Below are 19,259 nucleotides of genomic sequence, written 5' to 3'. Positions count from 1 at the left end.
TTTTCTTCCAAGTTCCCAGTGGTGTTGCAGGCTTCACTTCTCTATCTCAACTTTACTGGTCTCAAGTTCTATTGCTTCAACTGTGCTAAAATTCATTTACATTGCTCTGCTTCTATTTCTACGGCTACACCAAGTGCATTCCTGTTTTTTTTTTCTATGTTCTTCCCTTCCTCCTCTGTAAGATTCTCTTTGATTGCCTCCACCATTGTAACTGCTCATTGTTTTGAATCCACAAAGCATGTATTATGTATTAAATCATCCATCTTTCTCTCTGCTCACCACCGTATTCATCTACTCATTAACCCTCTCTACCACATATCACTTTGAAGGCAGCATAGTCTAGTGGAAGGAGCACATACTTTGAAGTTTTTTACTCCTGAGTTTGAATCCCGTTTCAATGTTTTATTAGTTGTGCAGCTTCTTACCTCCGTAAAATTCTATTTCCTAACCCGAGGATTTAATTAATACACGTAAATTTAGTACCAGGTTAAGTGCTTATTATATGGTAGACACAAAATAACAGACAAATATGACTGTTGCTTTTGTTTTCTTCAACTAAATTGTAAGCCAATTAAAGATAGAAATAACCCAGCTTATAGCACCATAATTATTTGTTTTTCTAGTGTCTGACAGTCAATAGGCATTAAATAAATGTTAGTTTATACTTTTGATGAAGTGGTGATAATATACTCTGTAATGACTACTTGATTCAACAAAAGTTTTCTGGAGATTTAATATAGCAGGCCCTGCTATGCTCTTGACACACAAAGATTAATAAGCAACTATCCACCCCAGGGAAGTTTAAATTTAAGAAGAGGATATAGACCAAGAAGTCATAGTATAATAAGATTGCTACTAAGAGTAAACATTTTTGTTGTTGTTGTTAGGTGTCATCAAGTCAGTTCCTACTCATAGGAGGGTGTTTTCAGCTGAGAGATCAAACATACAAGTGCACAGAGGCAAGGAGGAGCATTCTTTGGGCAGATGCTAAGTGGTCAGGTGTGACTAAAGATATGAATAATATTTTCAAAGTTGGAAAGGTAAAGAATGGGACTTGCATGTCAGGCTAGGAATTTGGAATTTATCATGAAGAATTAGAGGAACTTGGAATTTTTAATTCCAGAGCAATGTGTCCAGATATATGGTATTTAGAATAGTAGCAGTGTGGTAGACAGTTTAGAGGAAGAAGATTGCAAAAGTAGGGAGAGGTAAAACAAGCAAACAAAGTTGTTCTTGAAAATCGAGATGAACAAATCTTTACCCTAAGTCCCACCACAAGACTTGAAACTACATAGGATTTGTATTTTAAATTCTGAGTTTCTTGTCCATTAGACCAATCATTTTCCATTCCTATCTATTTTTTTTTTTTTGTATCTATAGGTGATTGTTAAGAAGGAGGTGAATAGTAAAATGTCTTGTTAAACACTACTTGGCTATACTTTGTTAAGCAGCCTTGAAAATAGGCCCAATATCTACAAATCTCTTTCCTGAGCTAGTTATAACTACTTAGATATATACAGAGAGTCTAGCATTGATCAACATAAAGTTTAACCAAACCTGATGGACAGCTTGTCATATATGACCTTCCAGACACGGGAGTGTGGGGTCCCAAGGGTCTAGTCTGAAGGTAAAGGCTCTCTTCTAGGCCAGGGAGCTCATATGAGTTGTACAAGAAACTGGCAAGGGGGGACATGTGATCAAATCCTGGTAGGATGAGTTGTCATTCTGAAGGACAAGCATTGTCCACTTTTCTCCTGGGAGCCTAAGGTATTTTGTTGGCCAGTATAAGAGGTTGTAGGGTGAGGTGGGTGGGGGAAGATGTCAGTGACAGTGGACGAGTCTCTCTAGGCCCCCAGTCCCACTTCAACTGGAGCAGCTCCACATTTTTCAGTTTTCTAGAATAGCCTTCACCATAGGTTTCATTGGAATAAAGTGTTCCAATTTCAAACAAATTTTAAAACTGCTAGCTAGGCATATAAGACAAGCCTAGATGCATGGTAAAGAGAACTCTAAACACTAATAAGAGGGAGAAGCCTCAGTGAAGTTGGTGGGAGTCCAAACATGAATGAATTCCCTGAGTTATGGCGTCTGAGACACAAGTGGGAAGGAGGCTGAAGCTGGGTGGGAACTACTGACTTCCACTTTCTTTGGCATATCACCTTTGGGATTTGCCAGACAACTCCAAGCCAGTAAACACCAGGATGAGGTAGTATCTAAGAATAACTGTTTCCCAGAATTATTGAGAATAAGTGCCACCTAGATTTGTACTGTTGCAAAGAACTTCTTGCTTTAGATGTGAAAAATTTCTGAATGCCACTGAATTTTTGGCCCTTCCTTCTTTCTTTCCCTTGCTCTTTCTTTCTCTCCTTCCTTTTATCCCGCCCTTCTTCATTCCTTTCATTCAAATTCACTGAATACTTTCCATGTGCCAGGCACTGGAAATGCAAAATGGATAAGATATATTCCCTAGCTCCAAGAAGCTTCCAATTTTGTGTTGGGAACAGGTAAGTAAATGGATAATACAAAAGATCACAAGTTAGAAAAACAGTAAGGACAGGGTCTATGGAACAGAGGAAGACATGCTAAAGAAGTCAGGGAAGGCTTCCTGAAAGAGGTACTCTAATACTGAATTGTGAAGGATAAGTGGGAGAAAGCTGAATGAGAATGGTTAGAGGGGAGGGACACTCTGGGCAGAGATGATCACATGTTGCCATTTTGGTGTGGTTTCTAAATCTGACTCTATCTGTTACTACGATTGTTTAAAAGTTATTCACCACCTAACATCTGTGCAAAATGGAGTGAGAAAAAATACTTCAGATGAAAGTGAGGTATAAACAGAAACTTAACCCTGATAAAATGTGTGCATTAAACCAAGGGGTGGTAAACTCGTCCAGAAAATGACAAGGAAGTTTAGTAGCATGTAACAACCTCTTCTTTGATGTGAAGAGAATTCTTTATCATTGTGCTTAAGTACTTTTCTTGTAGTCATAAATTTTTCCAGTGTTTTAAAAGTGGCATTGATAATACCTGTTGTTTAATTCTAAAACCATTGAAATGGATTTTGCTCAGAGATCTAAAAAAATAATGAGGCTGGATACAACTTTAGGACTCCAACATTAATAGTCTCCTTTAAGACTTTTAAGAGTTTTTCAGGGTACCCCCAGTGACAAAAAAATCTCTTCCAGTATAAATATGGTTATTTCAGAAGCATATTTGGAAAGGAAGGCATAAGTGGTACTCAAATAAATTTCATTTCTAAAGTCCATGTTGTGAACGTCTTGTCTCTGTCCAGATGTCCACACACAACGGTGTATACTCTCTATAAGACAGTGATGCAAGTATATGCTAACAGAAAATAGGACAGAGACACATGACCATGCCTTCAAGAAATCGGTGAACTCCTGGCCATGACAGCCCATTGTTGAGTTTATTCCATTTATTAGATAGCACTTTCCCTCACATGCAGTTCACTGTCTATGAGAGTATAAACTTGCAATATTTACCATTATGAAAGGAAGAGGTGGAGACTGGAACTCTAAGGAAGAAATGGAAGAGGACAGATATTGTACGTAGAGGAAGGCCTGAGGCAGGGTGATCAACTCTGAGTCTGGGGTTCTACAGAGCAGAGAAGCAACAGTCTGCGTGAAGCTCATAATAATCGGCCGAGTCACACAGTGCAAATGGGAGGGCTAGGAATGGCTCTTAACTCACTGACCAAGCCGCTGAGGAAGATGCTTTGGAAGGAGATTAATGAGCCTCCAGCCTGATTCCAGCCCCTGTCTCCATCTCAGAACGCCAGTGCCCCATGGAGAACTGGAAGTCAGTCTGTAGTGGTATCAAACTTATTTTCTTTTTTTAAATTTTTATTGTGCTTTAAGTGAAAGTTTACAAGTCAAGTCACCCCCTTGTACAAAAATTTATATACACTTTGCTATATACTCCTAATTGCTCTCCCCCTAATGAGACAGCACACTCCTTCCCTCCATTCTCTCTTTTTGTGTCCATTCTGTCAGCTTCTGACCCCCTCTGCCCTCTCATCTCTCCTCCAGATAGAAGATGCCAACATAGTCTCATGTGTCTACTTGATCCAAGAAGCTCATTCCTTACCAGTATCATTCTCTACCCCATCGTCCAGTCCAATTCCTGTCTGGAGAGTTGGCTTTGGGAATGGTTCCTGTCTCAAGCTAACAGAAGGCCTGGAGACCATGACCACCAGGATTCTTCTTGTCTCAGTCAGACCATTAAGTCTTGTCTTTTTATGAAAATGTGGGGTCTGCATCCCACTGCTCTCCTGTTCCCTCAGGGGTTCTCTGTTGTGTTCCCTGTCAGTGCAGTCATTGATTGTAGCCAGCCACCATCTAGTTCTCCTGGTCTCAGGCTGATGTAATTTCTGGTTTATGTTGCCCTTTCTGTCTCTTGGGCTTATAATTACCTTGTGTTTTTGGTGTCCTTCATTCTCCTTTGCTCCAGGTAGGTTGAGACCAACTGATGCATCTTAGATAGCCGCTTGCTAGCATTTAAGACCGCAGACGCTGCTCTGCAAAGTGGGATGCAGAATGTTTTCTTAATAGATTTTATTAAGCCAATTGATTTAGATGTCCCCTGAAACCATGGTCCCCAAACCCCTGCCCCTTCTACACTGGCCTTCGAAGCATTCAGTTTATTCAGAAAACTTCTTTGCTTTTGGTTTAGTCCAGTTGTGCTGACCTCTCCTGTATTGTGTGTTGTCTTTCCCTTTACCTAATTAGTGAAAACCCCTCTCCCTCTCTCCTTCCCTCCCACCTCTCATAACCACCAAAGAATATTTTCTTCTATGTCGAACTTACTTTTAAAAGTCTTGGATTGAGTTTCCAAGTGAATTAGCAAGACGTTTCAGAATATCATGTTAGGTTTTTGTTTGTTTTTTTAATAGGTATTGATTGCATCAAAATTCCCAAGAACTAGTTGAGGTATTTTTGATATAAACTGGGAAGTTGGGGAAGATTCAGAATACTTTAATAGACAACGTCCTTGTTGAGATTATTGGCACCTAAGAGGGATGGTTGTGAGCTAGGTGTTAGTAAAGATGTATAAAATGGAAATACCTAAAATGGACAAATATGAAGAAAGTACATATATGAGTATGAATTTTCCAAACTGTGGGGACTGTAACAGAGTTTGAGTGGTCCCAAGGAACATGGTACTTACCACTTACCTGATATATAGCAATCACACACCAATTTACTTTATGGCATTGAATTAAATATTCAAACACCTGATTCTTGTAGTTAGAAAAGCCTGGAAAAACATAAAGACCAATGGTCTACCTGTGCAGGAGATGGGACTTTCCCACCCTAGTCAGGCTAGGACTGACTTGTCCCATGTCCACACACCCCACCATCAACCAACCCTGCCTCCTCTGACCACCAAATATGCTGCTGCTAGGAAGTAATGGCTTTAAGGGAAAAGAAAAGTGATAAAACAACAAAAAAAAGCAATATTTAGAACCAAAAGGAGAGAAAGAATCAGGAAAACCAGGATTGGCTGTATAGAGTTCCTTCTATGGGCAGACTCCCTCAGGCAATAGCCTCAGAGCCCCAGGATTTTTCATTTTCTGTCTTAGATTATTTTACAGTCTTATTTTACATTTATGTGCATTGCAATTTACATGAATAGGACTTTATATGTGTAAAACAAGCAGTTTTTAAAATAATTGTTATTATTAATCAGATATTAAAGAGAGAGCAGTCCCTGAGTGGTGCAAATGGTTAAGCACTTGACTACAGGCCAAAAGGCTGGTGGTTTGAACTCATCCAGAGGCTCTTTGGAAGACAGGCCTGGCAATCTGATTCTGAAACGCTATAGTGTTGAAAGCCTTATGGAGCAGCTCTACTCTGCACACTTTGGTTGCCGTGAATCTAAACCAATTTGAAGGCAACTGACAACAACAACTAGAGAGAAAACAGGTGGTCAGTCATTTTCACTCTGATTTACATGCAAGCCTCTTATCTGCCTGAGATTGGCAGCCTGGGAAAAATGGGAGGCCTGAGAAAAGTCACAGATATATTTTTGGAACATGAGAAAAAGTCGGGCCAAGGAATGGGAAGAAGCAAGTGGACTCCACAATTAATCACACCTTAACCTTCTTGGCCTAAATTTGTGCAAACATTCTTTTCTCCCTAGTGACCATCAGCTTATACACAGTCCCTCAATTGCCAGTTTCCCTCACCCATGGAAACTCCTCTGTGGCGTGCCACGGGTAGAGCTCATGCCGTCTGGTGTGCGTAGATTCCAAGGGAATCAGAAAAGATCACCATCACGCAATAGACAAGAAACAGTGTGCACTGAGGCCAGTCACTTCAACTCACTCAACCAATGACATGTGGCGAGGGTTAAATGAGAATGTGCCTGAGACAAAGTAGCCACTTGATAAATGTCTGTTCCCTAGGGTGATTGTCTTCTACATAGTGGCTTTCAAACCTTTTGAAATTTAACCTACAGTACAAAAATAATTTTGAATTGTATCCTAATATTCTCATTCTCTTTCTCTTATCCACATAAACACAGATATGTCAACTGCTATACTATTTGTCCTTAATGTATTTCTTGGGACTCTCATATTTCCTTTTCAGTTCTGTTCCAATTTTTAAGAAATGCTGATTGAGACCCAGCAAACTGATTTTCTTACCTCCAATGGATTGCGATCAGCTATTTGAAAACACTCTTCTAGAGACATTTGAATCTCCCAACGGGCTATAAAGGGTTAAAGTGAATCACTGTGCCTGAACCAAAATATGATTCAATCAGGGGCATCCTGTATGATGGCAGAAGGGAGTCCTCCTCCTCTGTCTAAAAGGGAGAAGCCAATTAGGGAGAAAGGGATTTATAGGGAGATGTAGGAATCAGAGAGAGGAGAAAAGGACTAAACTCAATCTTATTCAAGTTTTCAAAATTCAGCTACAAAACAGGCCTGTAGTTTGTCTTTTTCCAAAATGGTATTTTAGCTCCTAATAACACACACACACACTTTTTTTTTTTATTTTGTACCTAAGCAAAATTACGTAGTCACTGACACCATAGTAACAACATATGTCATATCTCTTTATATTTTGAATGATATAAGTTTTTGAAGTGTTATAACGCTTCCTAGAAAAGAATAACGCTGAATTAAAAAACAATGATCAGATTGCCTTTTACGTTTGCATGCAGTGGGTCATATTTTACATTCTAATTTCTGATATTTTTCTTTCAAGGAAGCTTACAGGTTCGCTATCAGTTAAGCAAGGAAGAAAGCCATGTCTTCACCATTGATGTAGAGAACTTTGCCAACAGAAGGATACATCGCTTGAAGATTAACCGAGAAGGGAGAGAGCTCACCATTCAGGTACATTACTTCCCTCCTCCCTTGCTGCCATGTGTGCCGTGGCAGCTCAACAACACTTTTCTGAGCCAGATGTGGAGCCAAGTGCTGGGGATACAGTTCTGAATCATGCTTGGCCCCAGCCTTTGAAGAACTGGGACAGTGGTCCTCAAACTGTTCTACCCTCCTCCACTCCCAGCCTCAGCATCACCTGGAAACTCGTTAGAAATGCAAATTCTTGGGCCCCACCCGAGCTCTACTTAATCAGAAACTGGAGTGAGGAGGCAGCAATCTGTGTTGTAATAGCATGTGATTCTGACATCTGAACTAGAGTATAGTGAGGAAGACACATAGGCAAAGAGGAAATTACAAGAGAGTGTAAAAAGGGCTGGAATCCCTGGTGGTGCAAACGATTAGCCTGCTCAGCTACTAACTGAAAGATTGGAGGCTCATGCACCCAGAGCTGCTCAGAAGAAAGGCCTGTAGATCTGCTTCTGAAAAATCAGCCATTGAAAATCCTATGGAGCACAATTCTACTCTGACACACATGGGGCTACCATGAGTCAGAGATGACTCAATGGCAACTGGGGTGGTTGGTGATGAGGAGGACTATGGTATGCACGATGAGAACAATGGAAGCATTGACCTTTCCTGGGCATTAGTAAATACTACCTGGAGGAAGCCAGAAATAAACGGAGTCTTGAAGTTGAGTAGGAGTTAGCTAGGTGTAGAAAGAACAAGACAGTGCTCAGAAAGACAGTCCATGTGAGCACAGGCAGGGCCATTGGAAGCAGCCTGGTGTGTGGTAGGCATTCATCAGTCCCAGGGGACTTGGAGTTAAGGGCCGGCAGCAGGTGACAGCTGAGCACGATTGAGACTAGGGAGAGTTTATATCATTCTGCTTAGAATCATGACCCATGGTGAGCCCTTAAATCTGCCCAGCAATCACCCCATATTTTCTTTAGTCCATCCGCTCTCCTGTTCTCCTATATGACCATTTTAAATTTCCTCCCTCCTTATATTGTTAACAATTGCAACTCCATCTTTACTTTCAGCAGATAGCCTTGCTTTCTTGTATATTGAGAAAAATGTAGCATTCAGAAGAGAATATCCACATTCTAGAAACCACATTTGCCCGCTACTTGGATCTGTGTCTGCATACTCAGTCTCCCTCCTGTTGTTGTGGACAGTTGCTCTCCATAGTTCTAGTACAGCCTGACCCTCTGGCTGGATGATGGATCTTGTACCCTTTTGCCTACTCAAAGGTACTGCTCCAACTTTCTCCCCACTCTCCGTTTTTACCATCTTTCCCAAATGCATAAAACATGCAATTATTACACTATTAGAAAAAAAAAGCCTCTCAGAGAAGAAAAACAAAACTCTTTTGACTCAGTTTCCCCTTCATATACTATCCATTTTTCTCTTTCATTTTCCTGCCCATATCCTTGAAAATGTTGTGTATATATTTGGTTCCAAATATTCTATTCCTTTTTCTTAAACCCATACCAACTGAGATTTTTGTCCTTGTACTACACCAAAATTGCTCTTTTCAGGACTTTTTTTTTTAATAGCCTCACCTTGCAAAATCCAATTGCCATTTCTCAGTCCTTGCCTTATTTGCTTCTCCATGACATTTGACACAGTGATTGGTTTCTGCTCTTGAAATTCTTTCTTTCTTGGCTTGCAGAACACCAGACTCACCTGTTTTTCCTTCTGCCTATATTGGTTGCTCATTCTGAGTCTGTTGCTGGTCTATTGTTATCTTACCAAATTCTACCAGTTGGAGCTCCCCAAGTCTCTGATCTTAAATTCCTCTCTTTTGTGTCTAGATTCATTCCATATGTAATTTCATTCAATCTCACATTTTTAAATGTCAGCTATACATGGGTTAATCAATCCCAAATATATATCTATATTTCAATCTTCTCCCCTGAATGCCAGACCTATATCTCCAATGGCCTACTTGACATATCTGTTTAGATGTGTATTAAGCATCTAGAATGTAACAAATTTAAAACTGAGTCTTCTCCAAAATAAGCTACCCCCACCCCCAACCTTCCACATCTTAGGTAATGGCAGCTCCATCTTCCGGTTTCTCAGGTTCAACATTGTGGTTTTCTGTCTGATACGTCTCATTATCTTCCATGCACCATCCCATAGATCAGCAGCTTCTACCCTACCCAAGCTACCTTCATCCTTTCCATGGATTATTGCAGTTTACAATTGCTCTTAATTGGCATATCCCTGCTTCTTTTTGTTCCTCTGAAGTCTATTCTCAACAGAGAAGCCAGAGTGATCCCATTATAAGATTAGTCAGACTGAGATACTATTCTGTCCAAACCCTCCAATAGCTTCTCTTCTCGTGTAAACACCGAAGACCTTGCAGTGGCTTCCAGGAATCTCCATGAGGTGGCGCCCGCCTACCCTCTTTCCAATGGTTATTCTCTGATCGTATCTCCTACTACCATCCCCTCTGTAACTCCACTCATGCCACTTTGGCCTCTTTGCTATATTTCCAGAGCTCTTGAACTCACTGTTTCCTTTGCCTAAGTTTCTATTTCCCCATATGTCTGAATCCCTAGTCATTGTACTTCCTTCAGAATTTCACTTAAAATGTCACTTTCTCTGTGGGGCCATCTCTGATCATCTTATTTAATACAACAACCCTCTTTGATGTCAATCCCCTTACTACTTGATTAATTTGTTTTTTCTCTTAGCACTCAACACTACCTTGCATGCTGTATTTATTTAATTTACTGTACTATGTCCGTCCTCTGGAATATAAGCTTCATGAAGACAAGGATTTTATCTGTTTTGATTACTACTAAATCTCCACTTTATACAGCAGTGCCTGACATATAGTAGTCACTCAATAAACATTTGTTAACTAAATGAATGACTTGTAGAGAACTTATTGTACTATGTGAAGAAGATTAAAATTGATACTGTGGAAGGGTGAAGGAAAATCATGCGATTTTAGACAGAGAAGTAGCATTTCCATTTTCAGGGGCTTATTGTGATCACTGCATGAAAAAGATCCATTTAGGAATGACAGTGAATAAGACAGAGACCAGTCAGGGGGAGATGCTGAGGGCCTCCACTAGTGCAGTGGGAAGAGTCGCGGAGAGGAGGATCTGAGAGATTTTATGAGTAAAATTATTAGCATTTGGTGGCCTTTGGATATAGGATATGAGAGGAGTCAAAGGTGACAGTTTTCTGGGCCAGGTGAAAGTTCAGGGATAACAGTCAAATATATGGTAAAGTCACTAGGGTTGGTGTCACTCAGTGTAGTAATTCATGGTGGCACTCAACCCTGCCCGGGGTGGGCAAGCCCAGATGGCAAACTGCCTCCCCGATGGACAGTGTGACCCAGCCCCTCTTATCTCTGCCTGCCCCCCACCTCCCCACAGCTCTTCCCCTCTCACATTTGTAAGTGAGAAGTTACCACATTAGGTGACACCAACCCCAGTGACTGGCGGGTGAGCGGGGATGGGGGTGGTGGTGGTGATAAATTACCACGTTAGGTGATAGGTGACCTTAGTGATGTTACTGCCTTGGCAGCCCCTTGCCCTACAACACTGTCCTGCCCGTAGCCACCGCTGCTACTGCTGCAGACCCTGGGGTCATTTTGGTGTCACCCTCTCTCATGGTATTAAGGGTTGCAATCTACATCCCACACACCCCCCTAGAGATGCCACTGACATCGTACGAATAACAACCCCTGAGTGATCAGAATTTACTTGGCTTACCTCTAGCATTTACTTTTAAATAGAGGGAAAAAGACTTTGGAGGAAGTTAAGTTCGCTGTTAGCTACCATCAAGTTGGCCCTTGACTCAAAGGAAGCTTGTGAGCACAGAACGAAATGCTGCCTGTTCCTGTGCCATCCCCACATCCCGCTGCAGGATTTTGAGATCCACAGGATTTTCGTGGGCTGATTTTTGGAAGTAGATTTCTAGGTCTTTCTTCCTAGCTTGTCTTAGTCTGGATGTTCTGCTGAAACTTGTTCAGCGTCATAGAAACATACAAGCTGCTGCTGACAGACTGAGGGTGACTATACATGAGGTGGATCGGCTGGGAATCAAACTTGGGTTTCCTGTATGGAAGGTGAGAATTCTACCACTGAACCACCAGTGCTCCCAAGTTAAGTTTGGGGCAAGATTAAAAGAAGCAAGAGATGGGAATGATGACTTCTAGTTTCAAAATGTTTAAAATATTTTTTACTTAGGTCCTAATGTGACATCTGGAAGGAGATATGGCGGGCACATGTATATAAAAAAAAAATTTATCTATTTTTTTTTTATGACTCCTTTTGTCCCCTGCTCTGTAGTGCTTGTCTTCTCTTCCACAAATGCAAGACCCAATCAGGCAAGCGAGAGAGCAGTAAAAAGGACTTGCTTCTGACTCACATCTATAATAGTCAGCCATAGGCACATACTCGTTAAGAACACACTATTTTCAAAGCAGTGCAGGGAGCAGTAAGAACTCGAGGCAGAGATGTTTAAACTCAGAAAATTTTGAAGCCAACACAGTTGATTCGCTCTTTGAGAGATGTAGATCCTGAGGCTGAGAGAGGCATCCCAACATGAGAGACTTGGGTGTGAATCCCTGCTCTGTCACTTACACTATATGATCATAATCAAGTTACTCACCTTTCTGAGCCTCAGCCCACTTATCTATTAAAAAAGTGGGCCAATGCAACTGACTGAAACCAGTTCTTGTAAATATTTTAGAAAGAACATAGCTAAAGAACCAAGCATGGAGTGCTCAGCAAAGATTTATTCCATTTCCTTCCCTTTTCTCATCCCATTTAATGCCTTGAGCAAGATCACTGGGTAGCCAAGGTTCCAATGTCTGGGGCCATTTCATTGATACACCTTGTCTAGGGCATATTCAAAACCTTACCCAACCGGTGCCTCATCCGGTTGCACTACACCAACTGTAATTAAAAAAACAGTACCAAACCATGAAGTAGGAATAATAGTCTAACAAAATAATGATTTTCCCATTAACTTTTTCAATGATTGTCTAGCACATATCAGAAGTATAAACGTAGTAAAAATACACACAGTATTTTTGGTAGCCCAACATTTTTTTTTTTTAGAGAAGCCCTGGTGGTGCAGTAGTTAAAGCACTCAGCTCCTAACCAAAACTTTGGCAGTTCAAATCCACCAGCTGCTCTGTGGGAGAAAGATGTGGCAGTCTGCTTCTGTAAAGATTTACAGGCTCGGAAACACTATGGGGCAGTTCTCCACTGTCCTATAGTTCTCTATGAGTCAGAATTGATTAGACAGCAGTGTTTTTCTTTTTAATTAAAATTTTTAACCTTTTCTTGTTTGTTTGCTTTGATTACTTTTTGTATTTGATTGCTTTTCAACTAGATAACCCAGTACCTGAACTAGTATGACTGCTCCGTTGCCCTTCCTCCCATGTCAGGGCTCTAGTGCTTCCCCCTAACCGTCCACTGGCCACTGATTACCTCAAGTCTTGAGTCATTCGACTTTTCTCTGCAAACCTTTACAAATGCTCATTTTGATAAAAATCTTTTTGAATGTCAATCAGTTCCTTCCCTTCTTCCTTAGTCATCTGGTTAAAGTGCTAGGGAGCCCTCAAATTTCTTCCAAGGAGAGGAATGAGACACGGATGACTCTTTTACTTGAACAATTAGCTCTTGTATATGGGGGATTTGAATGCAGGGCAAACTTTTCTCTGTCAATGTTCAGGGAACTATTTGTAGTTGGTAGGTGAAGCTGGCCCTAGGGAACCTGGGGAGGAGGTGAGGGGCGGAAGTTAGGGGGATCTCATCTCAATCTCCAGTTCTAAGAATTCTTTTACTGCTCTCCACTTATCAGGAAACTCTCTTTAACCTCAGCCCCCTTCTCTACTGGGAAACAAGGCCTGAGGAGGGGGATCCTGCCGCTGCTGGTCTGTGCAGTTCCAAAGGGAGAATAGGAGGAGGGAGGTGAAAGTTCTAAACAGACTGTGAATGGGGACCAAGGTACCAAAGGTCCTATGTGTTACTAAAGGAGAGAGGGCCACCAGGGCAGCTTGAGGCATCCAGCTGTGTGATGGGTTCTGTCTTCATGGTCTACCAGCTATCAAGAGAGTCAATTTAGCGCATGTATTACTTCTCCAACAAGCCTGTGTTAGGAGTTACCTTTCCAGTGCCCATGCTAGATCCTATAGAAAGCAGATATGGAGAAGATATGGTCTTTATCCTCCCAGAGCCAATGTTGGTGGTGTTGTTGAGTGCCATTGAGTCAATTATAACTCACAGTGCCCCTATGTGACAGAGTAGAACTGACTAACAGGGTTTTCTTGCTGTAATCCTTATGGAGGCAGATAGCCAGGCCTTTCTTTTGCAGCATCAATGGGTAGGTTTGAACAGCCAACGTTTTAGTTAGCAGCTGAGTGCTTAACTGTTGCACCACCAGGACTCCTGCCTAGAGATAATATTGTAGTGACAAACGAACACATAAACACAAGCAGATCATTATAATGCAGCATCTTAAACATAAACTTAGAGGTGGAAAAAGGCCTTATGGGAACAGAGAAGAGGGTCAGCCAATATAACCAAGATATCAAGGAAAGCTTCCTGGAGGGTGTGAACCCTGAGAACATGTCTGGGACACAGTAGATACTCGACTGTTTGTTGAATGAGTATTCTAGAAATTCAATAATAAAAAAGACACAGTGATTGTATACAAACTGCTCACATAGCTACAGGGGATGTACCGTAAATAAATACAACATTGAGAGGTGGGTGGCCTTGGGCAAGCCGTTGATCCTTGTGACCATCAGCCCTTCCATCTGTGATGCAGGGATAGTAACACCTATTTCATAGTTCTCTAAGGAGGGATACATTTTGAAATACATACTAGTGTGGTGTTTGGTGCACAGAGTGTTTGATAAATAGCAAGTAGTATTACTGCCTAATTTAGTAAAAGTTGTCATTAGCTGCCATCAAGTTGGCCCCAGCCTCGTGCTGACCTCGTGTGCAATGGAATGAAACACTGCCAGCGTATAAAATACAAGAAACCATGCGATTGTGTATCACAGGGCATAGGCAGTGACTCCTGCCACAGAGAAAACCCCGCAGGCCCAGGAGGCTCCTTTAGGAGAACCAATCTGAGCAACCACCCCTTCTGCAAAGGACCTTTTCTAGGCATAGCACCATATACACACTCAGAGTCAGTCCTGGAAGAAGCAAATAGGATATGATTAGATTAAAAAAGTAGGGTGAGACAGGACATGCTGCTTAGGCATGAGGAGGATGGGAACAAGCAGAATGAAATGGAATTAGCAGTGGGTGAGGAAAAGAGGAGAACCATGGCCCCTGGGGTTCAATTTGACCCTCAATCCTGCAAATCCTCAAAAGGTGGTATTATCTGCAGTCTATTTTAGGTGCAATTGTTCAGCTAGACTTTCCTCACCAGGGAATTCCAATTACCTTTTTGCCGAAGCTCAGGCCTTTCCCAGAATACCCTCTAGCCCACACCTGAATGAGACCAGGTGAAAATATGGAGCAGAGAAGGCAGTGATGGCCCTAGGAGGAAATGGGAGAAGGCAGGAGACCTGGGGATGAAGCCTCTTCCTGTCCAGTGTTAACCTGCAGAGTAAGTCGTGGGAAGGTTTCGTTTGCTTGTTTGCAGCAAAGAAGGTGGTGAGAAAATCTCAGTGGGGAGAAGACCTGTGAGTGTGTGCGTGAGCATGTGTGTGTGTGCATGCGTGTGTGTGTGTGTGTGTGTGTGTGTGTGTGAAGCCTTCATTTCACACAGGGAAAAGAAAGGGTCTTTTGTGTGCATTGTGGGAGAATTAGCCAGACATTTCTAATCTCTGCAGAGAGATCCCAGAGAGGGTTCTGCTCTATTGGTATTTTCCAGCTGTTTCCAGTGTAAAGTTTTTTATGACTTTTACCCACAGACCTCTGCTGTTGCAGCCTTTTTTTCTGTTTTCTTGCAGGTGGATCAACAGCTCCGGTTAAGTTATATCTTCTCCCCAGATGTCGAGTTCAGGGCTCTCAGGTCACTCACTTTGGGCAGAGTCACAGGTTTGTTCTTTTACTCCCTACCTTTCCAGTGGGTTTGGTAAAAATAAATGAATAAGTGATTTTCATTAGAGTTTTAGTTGATTCAATTCTGGGGCTTCTTGCCATAATGTCCAGGATTTGTAACCAAAATTTCTGGTACAGGAGATGCTAAGTCGTGGGGGGCAGGGAGCAGTGGGCAGAGTGGGGACTAGTATTTATATCTTCTTTAAGAAGCTGGGGGTCTCTGAGCACTGCAAATGACTAATGTGCTCAGCTTGTAATAAAGGTTAGAGGTTCAAGTCCACGCAGAGATGCCTCGAAAGAAAGGCCTGGTGATCTATGTCTGAAAAATCTGCCCTTGAAAACTATGGAGCCCAGCTCCACCCCAACACGCATGGGGTCGCCACAAGTCGAAAAGGACTTAGTGGCAAGTAGTCGCTTTATAGAAACTTGTGTGAGGCGTTGCTAATTGGTCTGTTCAAATCTTTAGTTTCTTTACTAACTCACCAACAATTGAAAGAGATTCGAAATCTACTATAACGGTGGTTTTCTCTTTTCTCCTGGAAGTTCTGTGAGTTTTCATTTTATATATGTCGGGGATATTTATTATGTGCAAACAAGGTTGAAATTGTTATATTTTTTAATAACTTGAACCTTCAAAATTCTGAAGTAATACTTTTAACTTTGATAACATATTGTGCTTAGATCCATTTTGTCTATCCTTAACATAATTATTGCATTTTTGTTTTAGTTAATATTTGCTGGGTCTATCTTTTCCATTCAATCTTTTTTTTTTCTTTTTTTTAATATATGAAGAGCTTAGAGTTGGATTTTGCTTTTCATATCCAATCTGACCATTTCTGTCTTTTTAATTGGCAAATGTAGGTCTTTTTACCCTTTTGGGTTACTTATACAGCTGGACTTGCCACTTTCTAACGCCTTAATGCTATTGGTCTCACGTTCTCTGTGATTCTATCATTATAACAGTCAGGACGCAGTGCAGAAAGCGTTAATCGCTCTAAGTATTATAAGCAGGAATAAATTTAACACAGGAAATTAGTCATTACAGAACTGTGGGTTCTTGTAGAGTGTCTTGGCATGACTCCAAGCAATGCCGAGCTGATCAGTGGGGAGCCGGTGAGGCAGTGGCGGTTCAGCGGTGGATATCTCAGCTCCTACGAGGGAGAACTGGGCTAATTCCTTCCCAACGCTCCTCATGCAGAGCCACCGCTGTCCGTGAAGGCTTGGATGCTGCTATGATATTGAACAGCTTTCAGTGGAGATTCCAGACTAACAGACATACTAGGAAGAAAGGCCTGTCCATCTGCTTCTGAAAAACAGCCACTGAAAACCCTATAAATAACAATTTCTGATCATGCAGTTGGCAGGTGACTGGGTAGAGTTTTGGGTAGCATTTTGTTCCACTGTCACCATGAGTGGGGGGCTGACTCAATGGCAGATAACAACAACTGCCACCACAACAATGAGACCGCCATTGATGGAAGCTACAGTTCAGAAGCCAATCTGACACCCAGGACTGTAGCTCTGGTCTCAAGGGAAAGTTTCTGGAAATTGATTACAGAAAACATGCCATGTTTCCATGACTTTGCCAGTAGAAGCTGCTAAAAAGGCTGGAAAGTAACCTCTGTCTCACCACAGTCTTTGGATTAACACAGGGTATCCAATTTCCAGACAGCTTAAGAACACTGGCGGTGCAGTGGTTAAGCCATTGGCTGCTAATCAAAAGGTGAGTTAGAACCCACAAGCCACTCTTCAAGAGAAAGATGTGGCAGTTTGTTTCCATAAAGATTTATATCCTTGGAAACCCTATGGGGCTGTTCCACTCTGTCCTACAGGGCCACTATGAGTTGGAATTCACTCAAAAGCAGTGGGTTTTGTGGGCTAATTTCTAGAACCTAGTGTGCTGACATAGAGTCTGGAAAATGTCAACTTTAGTTTTCCGGTGGCAGTTGAATGGGCCAGTCACTGTAACCAACTCCTGGATTTAACTTTGTTTCTTTTTTTCTTATTGTCTTCCCCCTTCCTTGAAACAATGATTATTGTTTGATATTCAACTTTTATCTTGACTTTCTTATTTATTTCCTCCACATTTCTTCCTATATCTCAGAGCTTTCGACTTTCTACCAGTTATGGTTTCCTCCTTTTGGAAGTAAATCCTCTAGAACTCTTTTCGTGTCAGTGTTCCTAATTGGTAAATCCCTTATTTTGATCTGAAACAGATCATTATTTCACATTTATTCTTGGAAGATAATTTTGTTAGACATACTGTTCTATTTTGAACAAGATTTCTCTCCGATACTGAGGATGCTGTTCAGGAGTGTGATGGAGCCAGCTGATTATGTACATGCATCTCTGTCCAACTCTGCATTTAGTGACCCCACAATGGTAGTTTGCCAGCAGTCATACTGGTAGTATTTGTGGTTGTCGTTAGCTGCCATTGAATTAGCTCTGACTCGTGGCAAATTCATGTACAACAGAACAAAACGTTGCACCATCTTCGCAATCTTTGGTGTGCTCAAGTTCATTGTTGTGGCCACTGTATATTTTAAGTAACTTCCAACCTTGGGGACTCAGCTTCCAGAAGTACATAGGGAAATATTCTGTTGTGATCCGTAAGGTTTTCATTGGCTAATTTTCAGAAATAGATTTCTAAGCCTTTCTTTCTAGTATGTCTTAGTCTGGAATTTCTGCTGAAATCTGTCCATCATGGGTGACTCTGCTGGTATTTGAAATACCGGTGAGTGGCATAGCTTCAACCTCACAGCAACTGGCAAGCCACGACAATAAAAAAAAGTGATAGACAGTGGTGGACTAGGAGTATTTATACCACGGAAATCAGAACTGCTACAAACCAGGGCTTTTTTTAATGTTGTTTTTTCCTGGAGATCCAGTTTTGTAACATATATTGCAGCACCGGTATACTTCTCTTCTGTTTCGACTGTTGCTGTTGAAAAGTCTGGGGTCAGTCTACCCTAGCTTTGAAGAGTGAGGTGACCCTCCCCAACTGCACTGGCTGCTTTTTACGCTCATCACTTTTTCTTTTGTGTTTTTCAGTGTTTTTATATTGTACCTGGTTGTAGATTTCTTTTTAAGTATCTGGATATATATATATATCTGTACCTATGGACTGTTTTTTATTTATTTAAAAAAAATTCTCAGCATATCAGCATATCAAATACTGCTTCTTCCTCATTTTCTCTATTCAATTTTTCTAGACCTAAATTAGATCAATCTTAGAATATTCTATCTCCATGTCTCTTATCCTCTCTCTCTCTTTCTATATATATATATATATATATATATCCCCATGTCTCTTATCCTATATGGATATATATATATATTTTTTTTTCTCTTCATCTCACTATCTTGCATTCTGTTCAGTTTATTTGGTTTTATCTTAAAATTCACTAATTCTCTCTTCATCTATGCCTAATATTCCATTTAACACATTAAATGACTTTTGGATAATTATGTTTTTATTTCTGTAACATTTTGTTCTTCAAGCTCACGTGATAATTATGATAGTCGGTTGTTCCTGTTTATTTTTATTGCTGTTGTTTACATCTTTTCATTTATGTCTTTAGGCATTCCATTAATAGTTACTTAATATTTTGTTCCTGACAATTCCCATATCTGAAGTCTGTTGGAATCCGTATCTGTTATTTGTTGTTTTCTAACTCTCTCCTATAGTAGCTTGTTTTCTTGTGCTATGTGTGCATGAGCTCACATTTTGTTGAAATTAATTTATGCTAAGCTTGAGCATCAAAACTTGGGAACATTTTCTCTGGGTAAGGTTAATGTTTGCTTTTGTCATGTGCCAGAAGATACTACCAATACAGGACTGTTTTAATTTTTCACCCCGAGCTTTGTTT

The 19,259-nt window shown here is 41.0% G+C and overlaps 1 protein-coding gene across 2 annotated transcripts in view; it reads left to right on the top strand.

Annotated features, from left to right (window-relative positions):
- The window catches only part of CNTNAP5 (contactin associated protein family member 5), a 1,181,085-nt gene that overhangs the window by 1,122,264 nt on the left and 39,562 nt on the right, over positions 1-19,259 (top strand). For both annotated transcript variants that reach the window (XM_010596415.3, XM_064287363.1), the window contains exons 20-21: positions 7,233-7,363; positions 15,300-15,387. In XM_010596415.3, coding sequence (XP_010594717.1) covers positions 7,233-7,363; positions 15,300-15,387 — 219 coding nt within the window. The remainder of the gene's footprint in view (positions 1-7,232; positions 7,364-15,299; positions 15,388-19,259) is intronic.

This window comes from Loxodonta africana, chromosome 6, assembly GCF_030014295.1.
Source record: "Loxodonta africana isolate mLoxAfr1 chromosome 6, mLoxAfr1.hap2, whole genome shotgun sequence".
NCBI lineage: Eukaryota > Metazoa > Chordata > Mammalia > Proboscidea > Elephantidae > Loxodonta > Loxodonta africana.
Note: the sequence above shows the minus strand (reverse complement) of the source record. Positions and strands in the feature narration are given on the sequence as shown.